Source organism: Benincasa hispida, chromosome 4 (assembly GCF_009727055.1).
Source record: "Benincasa hispida cultivar B227 chromosome 4, ASM972705v1, whole genome shotgun sequence".
In the NCBI taxonomy this organism is placed as follows: Eukaryota; Viridiplantae; Streptophyta; class Magnoliopsida; order Cucurbitales; family Cucurbitaceae; genus Benincasa; species Benincasa hispida.
The window spans coordinates 30,295,071-30,307,015 of record NC_052352.1 but is presented as its reverse complement, the minus strand read 5'-3'; the positions used below and the strand labels follow the sequence as shown (position 1 = coordinate 30,307,015).

Genomic DNA, 11,945 nt, shown 5'->3' with positions numbered 1-11,945 from the left:
TATTATTTATATAAATAGTTTGATATTTTTTCTATCTATCAATTTTTAACGTTGAAAGAATGTAGAAATATTTTAACGTTTAGGCATATTTATGTTTGACCAAATATAGCTAATTTTAATTAATATATAGATTGGTTTTTCATGTGTGACGTATGATATGTGTGTATATATATACCTTGACGTTAGCGTCGATGGTAACTTTACAGCCTATATGATATTAATACTTTTTAATTACGAAGTCTTTTATTGTTGGGATTTGTGTCATTATCTTGGAAAGAAAAAAAAAACGGATGCCTACGTTGTTTTGGTTGTGTGGGACATATTCCCATTTTATTCGTTTCATTTTTTAACTCAATAAAACAAAAGAAAACTCAGAAAAAGAAATTTGATTAACAGGAAAAAGAAAAACAAAAAACCATTAATATTTTAGCTCCGTCTAGTAATAATTTGGTTTTTAAGTTTTTGTTTTTAAAAATTCAGTCTGTAGATAGTATTTTCACTTTTAAATTTTTTTATTTATTGTCTATTTTTTACCAATGATTTTTTAAACCAAGCCAAAATTTTGAAAACTAAGACACCGTTTGGTAATTATTTTATTTTTTGTTTTTGTTTTTTAAAATTAAGTTTATGAACTCGAATACTACTTTCATCTCTAAATTTCTTCATTTTTCATCTATTTTTCACTAATGGTTTAAAAAATCAAGCAAAATTTTGAGAACTAAAAAATGTTGTTTTCAAAAAGTTATTTTTGTTTTTGGAATTTGGCTAAAAATTCAACCATTTTTTCTTTTTGAAATTTGGTTAAGAATTTAACCATTATACTTTAAAATATATATAAATCATGATAAAAAAAATAAAGAGAAAATAAATTTAATTTTCAAAAACTAAAAGTCCGGTGATTTCAAATCCAGAAATAACTATTTTCAACAAAACCTACATTGAAAGACCGAAAATTTCGAATTAATAATAATTATTTCAAAAAATTTCATGGGCGATCACATGGTTCTGATAAATCATGATAGAGAATAAATTTAAAAAATATAGGGAAGTAACTTAGAGAGAAAGATAGACAAAAAATAAATAAATAAATAAATGCATGACTTGTTTTTGTTCCTCACCATGTCTTCTCATCCATGAAAAATATATTTGAGTTTGAATGCAATTTTAAGAAAATAAAAATAAAACGACATTTCAATCAAATAATTTAATGATAATGAAAAAATTAACATTCTAAACATCATTCGATTCTGTATACAAAAAGATAATTGACTTTTTTGAAAAATTAGCTGATAAAACTCTACTAATTTCTCTAGTGAATTTATTTATATTCTTATCAACTTTTTGGAAATTTTTTCAAAAGACCAAGATTAGGTTCAACTTGACTTAATTTCATGCTCACCTTTTCTATACACATAAAAAAAATTAAAAATATTTTTTTTAAATATTTATCACATAATATATTTTTAGAAAACAATAAATTGATGCTTGTTTTAAAAAAAAACAATAGAGATCGAAAAAAGACATGAAAAAAAGAGGAAGAGAAGAAAGGGAGTTTATAATACGAACCAGAAACTCAAGGAGAGAGGAGAAAAGGAAGACGTAATAAGTTGTGAAAAAGGCATCGGATAAGAAGCCACCAAGGAGTGCAAGAAGAAAGGCAGTGCCCATAAAAGTTGTAACATGGTTCGCCGATTTCGCCGGTGAAAATTCCATATACTTCCTCAAATACATCACCAAGTTACTAGCATTTGCCAGAAACGCCAAATTCTCCAGCACTTCAACTCCTGTACAAAACCACTGACGATATAACTCAACCGTAATTAACACCTACTCAAAACTTTCCATTATACAACACGAACCTAACACGAATCCAGCTGCCATCATCCCACCGTGTCGGCCTCGGACCGCCGCCCTCTTCCGCCAGTCCACATACCCTTCCCATATGCTCCCATCGCTCTCCTCCTTCACAATTTCCTACCAAGTAATTCAACAATTATTTGAAAATTTGACCTTACAATGACTTTCATAAAGCAATTTAGGGAAACCTACCATTTCTTTTTCTTTTTTATTCTTCTTCTTGGAGCTGGATCGAGGAAATTGAATGGAAGTAGTTATGGTATGGGTGAAGTGATATTTATAGAGCTAAGAAATATATGAAGTGTGAGAGAGGGAGAGAGAGAATATTCTAAGGACGAGAGAGAATGGTTTAAGGGGAACGCTCTTACTTTAACAAATCTGAATTATTCCTTTTACTTTGGTACCCGCACAAAATAACTTTAAACCATTTTTTTTTCCCTCAACCATTTACACGCATAATTTGACGTAATTAATATTGTATTTTCAAAAACTAATATGTTATGGTTTCATATATGCCCTTTTTAGTCATTTCAAATATATTTGACGTCATTTAAATTTATATCATATTTCTATCGATATTTTTAGGATTTCATGGGTTCAACATCTACTTGAAGAGTGAACTGATATTTTCATTATATCGTAAAAAAATTCACAAAATATAAAAGAATAAGCATCAAAATGTCACTAATATAAATATAGTATAAATAATAGACACATGAACTTGTTTTAAAATCATAAAATGTTTGTTTACTAATCTAAATTTATTTTTCTGAATATGTTGTATTTATAATTTTTCAGAAATATCCATTGAATCAACACTTTTTCAATATTTCCATCAAAATTTTCTCAAAATTAAAATTTTGATATTTTCGTCAATATCGACATTTTAAACCTTTGTACTTATGTTTTTTTGAATAAGGTATTTTTTTTTTATTATGATATTTATAGGGAAAATGATAGATATAACAATCAAATAAAAAATAATAGCATATAGAAAACACAACAAAAGAAGTTGTAGATATAACAAAATTTAGATCTAGCTCTCTCAGAGGCTATCATTGATAGACTATATTGCTGATAACAAACAATCAGCGATAAATTCTATTGCTGATATATTTTTCTGTATTCTCAATTTTTTAAAAATGTTGCAATACACTTAATTATTAGTTTTTAAAGTGCTATCTAATACAACTATCTTATTGGAGTAATACTAAAATCAATAAGAATATAAGAGTTTGTTGGTTTGGCAGTCAATTAGAAACCAGAAAATTGAAATCAATAGATTCAATAAAATAAGTATAAACTTTGATCGGTATTTAAAATTTTGTTTCACGCCATTTAATTATATATTTATAAATCATAAAACTATTTATAGTGTTTTTTCCTCTTATACGATAGTCTGTTTTATTCGTCAGGGGTTGCTCTCCGAACAAATTTTTTCCGACGATTTTGTCTGTTATCGAGAGAGGATCTCCTGATGCATTTTCTCCCTTTTTCGACGATTTGGGATACCGAGAAAAATTCGATTTCTTGTAGTGTAGTGAAACATATTTAACTTGAAAGTAATTCTAAATTACCAACTTGTAAGAAATATGCAAAATTAAGAAGAAACAAAGAAAAATATGATATTTGAAATCTTGAATTTGAAAATTCAGATTTTGAGACGTAATAGAAGCTTGTTTTAAGGAGATGCAAAGGAAGTTCTCTTTGAAGTTGTTTTTATAGGAGCTGTTACTTAAATTTGTTCGGATGAAGTTTGTGTTGACATTTATTAATTCATGAACAAAATGCTTTAAAAGGTAATTTGTTGGATTTGTTATAATTCATTATTAGAACCTTGAGTATTCAAAGAATCATGGATTATTATTAATGTTTTTTTCTCGTCTTTCTTTCATTCTCTATCTCTCATCTTCTTTATTCATTGCATTATAATTATTTTCACCTGCAACAAACAAATCATCAAATTAGACTAAGTTCGATAACTATTTGGTTTTTTATTTTTTAAATCATACTTTTTTTTTTACAATTAATTTTAGGTTTTGAGACGTGAAACAAGCAATAGAAATATTAACTAATTTTTCTTTTTTTATGCATCGAAATATCTCAATTAAACTGACACACACCTACGTTACCTTCATCATATCCTAAATTCAAAATGACGATGCATTAATCAAAATAAATGATACATACGGGAGAGTTGGAGAAGACCTCATAGTTAGAAAATAATTAAAAAAAAACCTTTCCAATTAATTAAGTGATGATATAATAGAAGACATAGTAATTACAAAAAAAGAGATGATAGGCTAGTACATAAATAAATTGGTAGCTTAATTAGTAACTAATCTGTGCCAGTGTGTTTCAAGTATTTGGACGACCCTCCCAATCTTGAGATACTTTTCAAACCCTAATTTTTCCTCCTTCCTCACTCACTACATTTATAACCTAATTTTTCTAACAAATTCCTTAACTAATTGCTAATATGCCTTTAATACTCTAATCATTTACTGACAGCATTCCTTTTCCTATCTCAGTAAGTATTAACTTAAAAAATATATTAATTCAAATAATTTTTTAAGATCTTTTTCATATATAACATCCAATAATTTTGATTTGTTTTAAAATACTTATATTAACATTCAGTAAAAGCTTATCGATAAAGATTCCAACCTCTAACATGGTTCATTATTCAATGCATATTAACATTTAATTCGTTAAAATGAGCATAATTCAACTAATATCTATCAATTTCGAAGTCAAATATTTAATTTTTTTAGCTAAAAGTCCATTTAACTCTATAATCAAACCACTTATATCACTAGCAAATATTCTTATAATAAAATTATGTACAAGTAAAACGAAACAAAACATTGAAATTATGTTAATTTATTTGTTACGGGTTTTTTTCTTTCGAGAAAGTTGTTACAGTACACATATGAAATTAATATTGATTTAAAAAGTTATTTATTCGATCAATTAATGTTTTTGGATTCTTTTGCATGTGTTGTTGACTATAAGAAGGTTGAGTATTGAATGCAAAGTTAGTGATTGCTTCCATCATGTAAATTCATTATGTATATATTTATAAATAAAAATTTGTGAGATAGAACTTTATCTCCTCTCCATATACATTATATATGGTATGAATGTATTTATTATTTCTCTGTTTTCTCTCTTCACTATTAAAATAAGTAGCATTTATAACTAAATGAGCTTATTCTTTAATTATATTTCATTACACGTGTCTCATAATGCGAACATCGGCTGAATTGAGGTTGACTTGTCCCCTTTCACTTTGGCCTTAGAGGTTTAAACACCAAAATATTTAGATGGGTTTGATAATTATTTTGTTTATTTTTTTTTAAATTAAGTCTATGAATTCTATTTTCTCTTTTAAATTTCTTTTTTTTAAAAAAAATTAAGTCTATGAATCCCACGCATTTTTATTACTCTCCCAACTTTCTTGATTACTTTGTCGTTTTTCTCTCTCATACTCTCTTCATATTTACTCCACTTCTCTCATCTTCTCTCTTCTTTCGTCGTCTGGTTCGTATTTCTCATTTTCTCTCTTCTTTCTCTGTCTGGCTCGTATAACCTTTACTTTTCTTTTCTTTCTCAACTCCTCATTTCTCTTTTTTTTTTTTTTTTTCCTTTCTATGGGTATTCTTTTAGATCTAATTATTTTTCTTCTATTTCATTTTTTTTCTTAGATCTAAAAAATATTACATACGCCGTCCTATTGTTGTTTCATTAAACAAAAGTTCAATGATATATTCTAAGTAACCTATCCCTTGATGTTGTTAAATATTACATAATTTTAATGAAATAGTGGATTTTAAAATTATGGCTCAAGTTTTTTTTTTTTTTTTTTTTTTTTTTAAAAAAAAAATAGTTTGTATACTGATGCAACATAATAGTAGAAAAAATAGACATCAATATTTCTTAAAATCATTTCACCGGTATTAGAAAAGGGCAAATCTATATTCCACAAATTAGTTAAAAAAGACTATTAGTTTAGTTGGCTTTATGATTTAAATTGTAAGATTTTGGTTTCTTTAAGATTAACATTTAAGTGTCATCCCTTCTATCTAAAACAATGTTAATAGTTTCATTTGATGACACTAATCCTTTCAGTTCTTTTTAATTTTTACCGTAATTAATGATTAAGTTGGATTTTTTAATGGAATAATCACTTCTATTTGAGTGTTTAAAAAATTGAATTCAAAATATGTGTATAGCTGAAAATTAAAATCAACAATAGCNAAAGACAAAATCAATTTCATTTACAAAAATAGCACCAGATCCCCAACTCAACTCAACTCTGCATCCAAACACATAAAATAATTACAAACTCAACTCAACTTCCAAACACATACAATAATTACCAACTCAACTCAACTTTACATACTAAACACAGACAATGTAACTCTCCAGATAATTTAACTCTCTAGATAATAATTACCAACTGAACTGAATTGAACTCAACTCCCTACTTTTATCGCACAACAAACGTCCGTTAGAGAAAATCTCTCGAGGTCTATATTAGGTAAACAGAAAGTAGACATTTAAAGGTAATAATCTCCGATTCTATAAAAATGTATTTGATATTGAAAGGGAGGAAGGAAAAAATAGAGTAAAATATGCATGTGGCTTAGTGATTTGTTTTATCTCTTTGAAATAATGTACAAATTTATTTTGAAGAAGACAGAGAAAAATTAGGGGTTTTCAAAAAATCCGATGAACTGAAGAAATCGATTAACCTAATCCAATCCGTGCGGGTTGGGTTGGGTTGGGTTCAAATAAATGAAAATTTTATTTGTTGGGTTAGTTCATGAGTTCACCTAATATAACCCAAACCAACTCAAACCAGCTCGAATTTATTATTAACTTTAAAATATATTCTTTTATTACTTATAATACAACTATTTATACATATATTGATTTTAATCTTTTTAATTCCAATATTTTTCGAATAATTTATTCTTCAACAACTTTTAAAAGTAGTTTCTCTACACTTTAGAAAGAAAAAATTGAAATTGAGTTGTTAATCTTAATTCAATATATGAAAACAATTAAATTAGATTTTTACATATTTACATTTTACTTCTTTTTATAAATTTTTTTTAAATAAATCATCCAATTAACCCGAACCAACCCAACCCAAATCTTTCATGGTTGGGTTCCTTTTTCAATAATGGTTATTTAGGTTGAAAAAATTTATAATCCAAATAATTGGGTTGGATCTAAAAAGTCTTTCAACCCAACTCAACCCAACCTAACCCAACCCATGGGCATCCTAAGAAAATTGTTAGAACAATTTGAGAAATTAAAAATATATTAGATGTGAAAAAAATCATGTATAGCGTAACTCTTGTGACAATGCCACCTGAAGCCTCATGTTGAGGACAAAGTCTACACACAACTTCTTCCACTAGAAAACTCGAGTAGACATTGTAATTAACTAAAGGATTCTTGGTCTCGAAACACAAGCTTCAAAATTCACAGGCTCCCTTAACACTTTGTTTGTTTTATAGTTTTTTTTATGAAATTTCCGATAAATATTTAACGTCATTACTACAAAAACTGTATTATTTGGCATTTCTTTTTTTTACAGTTAAGTATTAGTGCCCGTATCAAGAATAAGAGAAATTTTTTTACTAACTAAAAGCTTTAAGCTGTAATTTACTTGATATGTTATAACTGTCAAATATATGAGATTTGTTGACTTATTTTAAGTGTCAAGTATCCAAATCTTGACATTTATTATGGATAAAGTTTTTTTTTTATAATTTGACCGTTTTTATTTGTCAAATGTAATTTCTTCTTGACACCAAAAAACTGACAACTTAAGAAATACTTATACATTTTGCTTGTCAAGTTCATATGTGTTTTTTTTTTTTAAATAGAAAATTATATTATTAGAAATTATCTATAATTGTGTTTTAAAGTCCAACAATGACATAATTTAATTAAAGAAGATAATCATTTACTAACAAAATAAACAAACACATATATGAACAATTTAAACATCAACCAACTCAAATTTTTTCATCAACCCTAACGAAGTTCATATATATATCTTCAACATATTGCCATATACTTACAACCCCATGTTAACAAAGTTCATATATGAATAATTTCTAAGTTAGAAGACTATCAACCCCATATGAACAATTTCAAAAAGAATGCCCAATCCTAAATAAACTAAAATCCCAAAAGAATTATCAAACACATATCTAAACAATTCCAAAAATTACACAACTATCTATATCAAGTACCCTATATGATCAACAAACATTTCCAAAATTACAATCTACGTTTCACATATACTAACAAATATGTCAATCCCATATGAAAAAGTAATTTCAACATATACGCCTAACCCATATCTTCAAAAAATGAGCACCCATATCTCAATGACATCTTCAAAAAATGATCAAATTTTTTGTCAGATCTAAAAAATTCAGGTCATCACCATCACATGCAGGAACCCAAAAATTTAGCTAGCTCAACTCGCACCTCATCCAACTCAAACTGTGAGTACGAATCTCTTGTATCAATCTATATAAAGGCCAAATATCAATCTATATAAAGGCCAAATATTGATTTAATACTTGTTTTGTCCTATGCTATATATTCGAAAAAAATATATAAACATATATAAAAATAAATCAACTTTCATACTTTATTAATTTGTAAAAACGGTGGTTCAAATACCATTTCAACTAGTTTAGTTTAAATAACAAACTTTATCTTGTAACAGTCAGATGGTATGTGTTATAAATACCACTAATTAGAACAAAAAGAAATGAGAGAATTATCGTACTTTCTATTTTTCTGTAAACAACAAATGTTGTAAGCAATCTTCAAGTGAGAAATAAAGAGAATCTTCCCGTGGACGTAGGCTTATTAGCCGAACCATGTAATTCTATGTGTTCCTTTTGAAGGAACTCTTTGAATATAGAGAACCAATGAGCAGAAGCAAATCGTTCCAAATCTCATTGTGAAAGAACATGAACATTTACAATCTAACAGAATAGATATGCATCAAGAATAAAATTACAGCATGCTACTAAGAATAAACATAAAGGGATTGAGTAAACATACCCTTGAAGAACCTTTTCTTCTAGTGTTTCCTCAATCGAACTGAATAACGCGTCCAATAACACGAACGCAACACGCCTCTGGAATATCCTCGATCAGCAACGAGTGAAACTCGATCCTCGACCCTCGAATAGAAACTCGACACTACCACGAGGTTACCTTGGTATTCTCGATGTGAGAATCCAAGAGGTGTGGGCTCTGTATGGATTTGGAAGAGGGAAGGAGGAACTAGACGATCGAGTAAACGATCGAGTAAGTGGGAGAAGGAAGAAGTCTATCATTTAGACTTGGGTACTCGATCGTTTAGCAGCGAGTATATCGTATAGGATACTCGTTCGATCGTTTACTTTTCTCTCTCGATAAGTTATCTAATTAACTTTCTTTGCTTGTCATGAATTGAAAAATGAAAACGATTTTTATTTTATCCATCAGTTACCAAAAACTGATTAAAACTTTCCACTAAGTCGGTTATTAGGAGAAAAAACCAAAAATCAATTATCTTATAATTAATTTATTATAAATAAATATAATAACTAATTTATCATATTATATTTATAACCTATAGTTTTAATATCACATCATATGCAACATATAAACCATAGTTCTTTTTCTCCTTTATGGTATTTAATATAAATCATATTTATATTAATTCCTCCATTCAAATAATGTATCAAATACATCAAATCAATTATATCATATATAATTAAACTAATTTAATTATATCATATATAATCATATTCCCTCTTATTAATTTGAACACTTCACCCAAAAACTGATTCTCAACATAAATTTATTGAGCTACGAAGCGGACTTTATGGACCTATAGCTTGAAGTTCCAACGGTACGTGAATAACTGGCCAAACTCTTTAATCAAGAGATCCACCATCCGTTAACTGTCGGGAACTCCACTAAAGACCGATAGTTGCACTCTTCGCATTACAAATATATTTGTGTGTCATTCGGATATAACCAATCAATAGTACGACGACCTTTCCCAAATCGCTCGTAAGTACAGTGATGCATTATTTTTATGAATGAAAATATGGATGATATGCATTGATGGATTGCATTGTGCACCCAAGTTTCCCCAGCGGAATTCAAATGCAAATTCCTCTGAGTTTCCTGGTAAGTCCAGGGTCGAACACAGGGACTTGTGAAAATAGTTGCATTGGCGATTTTTATGAAAGCTTGCGGTAACCAGTTAAATGAATAAATCGTTGGGTTTGTTGTTTGCGTTGATGAAAATAAATAACGAATGCGGAAGAGTTTGAAAAGAGTTGGTAAACGGAAAATATGATGAATATGCGGTGAACGGATTGAGGAAAGTTTCGGCTAACACTCCCTAGAATGCGTCCATGCTTTGCGATCATGCAACATGCATATAATAGTAAACCATCTCTCGGCGTGAATGTTACGGCTTCTAAGGCTAGAATGCATGCGATAAATATGTGATAAGTCTACAGGGTTTACACATAAACCTCTATCTCTATTTATGCGATGACAACATGACATTCACACAAATATGCGACCACATAATATCACTCCCATTCCTAGGATGCATGCAATGCAAGTTGACAAACAGATCTTATCTCTAAGTCCCTATCTCTTGTTTGTGCAAACCTAATCTGGCTCTTTCGAGTTCAGATTCTAACCTAGCTCTCTCGAGTCATTAGGTTCTTTCTTTAGATTCTCTCTCGAGTAACTCTAAAGGGTATTTTGCACAGTATACAACAAGACAATCGTAAGCGATGAACTTCCTAGGTCATTTTAGCTTAGTTCTTCTCAACTCATTCAACTAGTTTAGCTACTCATGTGAATTAAGAGAGTGAGCAGATGTAGAAATAGAACTTCCATTGAATAGATATGAGATGAAATACAAAATAACAATCCAAGTACAGTAAGGAGCCTGGTAGCAATTTCTTACCGCCAGGCGTTTACATTATTTCTACTCGTGCTCTAAAGATATTCTCGCTCTCGTGAGAGTCGGTCCGCTCTCTGCTCTTATGCCCCAAGGTTCTCTCTCGAGCTGTCCTGCGCGATCTCCGGCATCACCACTCTTCTCCTGCTCCGCTGTAAAATGGAAAAGAAAACTATGAACAGAAGCACTGATGAATTCGTTAACTAATCAACCTCTGTTCTGAAGATTACACTTGGTATTTATAGGGCATCAAAGGTGAAAGGCAGCTTCTCTCTTCCGATTGTACAGATGGGACAACTTTAATTCTTGACTGATGCGCCAGATAGTTGTCACTGATAAAGCTGAATGTACTTTGTGAACGTTATCGGCTGTCAACTTAATTTGGACCCGACTGCCGTCAACTTTCTGTCCCATCGCTCTTAATTTTCCTTTCACACGGATGCGCCCCCCATGTTGTGCTGACCAAGTTGCGTTGATTCTTCTTGGCAAATATTTGCGAGCACGATCAACGCAAAGTCTTACAGTGAAATTTTGCTCGACCAGTGTATTCCTATGATCATAATCTCTCCATTGCATTAACGCATATTTTGTACAAAAATGTAAAGATCAACTGCTCTAATGCGTTGGACGCATGCGACCGCAATATTATAGAATTTATGCTTAATGGACGCAATTTAACATATTTCATCAACGCAATTCAATCATTGTTTAAGAACATAGTGCTATGATAACGTGCATTTCTGCTCGTTATCATACCTCCAAATTTAAACAATGCTTGTTCTCAAGCATAAGCTAAAGATTCCTTTAACAAGTTAACTGCAAAGTTTTCTTCCCTAGATTTCTCAAGGATACTTCATTCAAATCCTATATACCAGAATTTTCTTAATTCTTATTCAAGTCTCTTCTTAAAATATTTCTAAGACTTCGGAATTGCAGGCTTAACTTTCAAAAGAACTTTACTAAATTCTGAAACATCGCATGATTTATTTCAAAAAGAAAATTTTCCTCCGGGGTGTCAAATAATTTATCCTTGCACAAAAAATTTTCTTTATTGCTATTTTTTTCTGAC

The 11,945-nt window shown here is 29.5% G+C and overlaps 1 protein-coding gene across 1 annotated transcript in view; it reads right to left on the bottom strand.

Annotated features, from left to right (window-relative positions):
• The window catches only part of LOC120076464 (protein NRT1/ PTR FAMILY 4.6-like), a 7,128-nt gene extending 4,948 nt beyond the window's left edge, over positions 1–2,180 (bottom strand). The window contains exons 1-3 of the mRNA XM_039030300.1: positions 2,050–2,180; positions 1,860–1,974; positions 1,567–1,784 (exon numbers count right to left, since the gene is read on the bottom strand). Coding sequence (XP_038886228.1) covers positions 1,567–1,784; positions 1,860–1,974; positions 2,050–2,052 — 336 coding nt within the window. The 5' untranslated portion in view covers positions 2,053–2,180. The remainder of the gene's footprint in view (positions 1–1,566; positions 1,785–1,859; positions 1,975–2,049) is intronic.
• Positions 2,181–11,945: the final 9,765 nt, after the last annotated feature.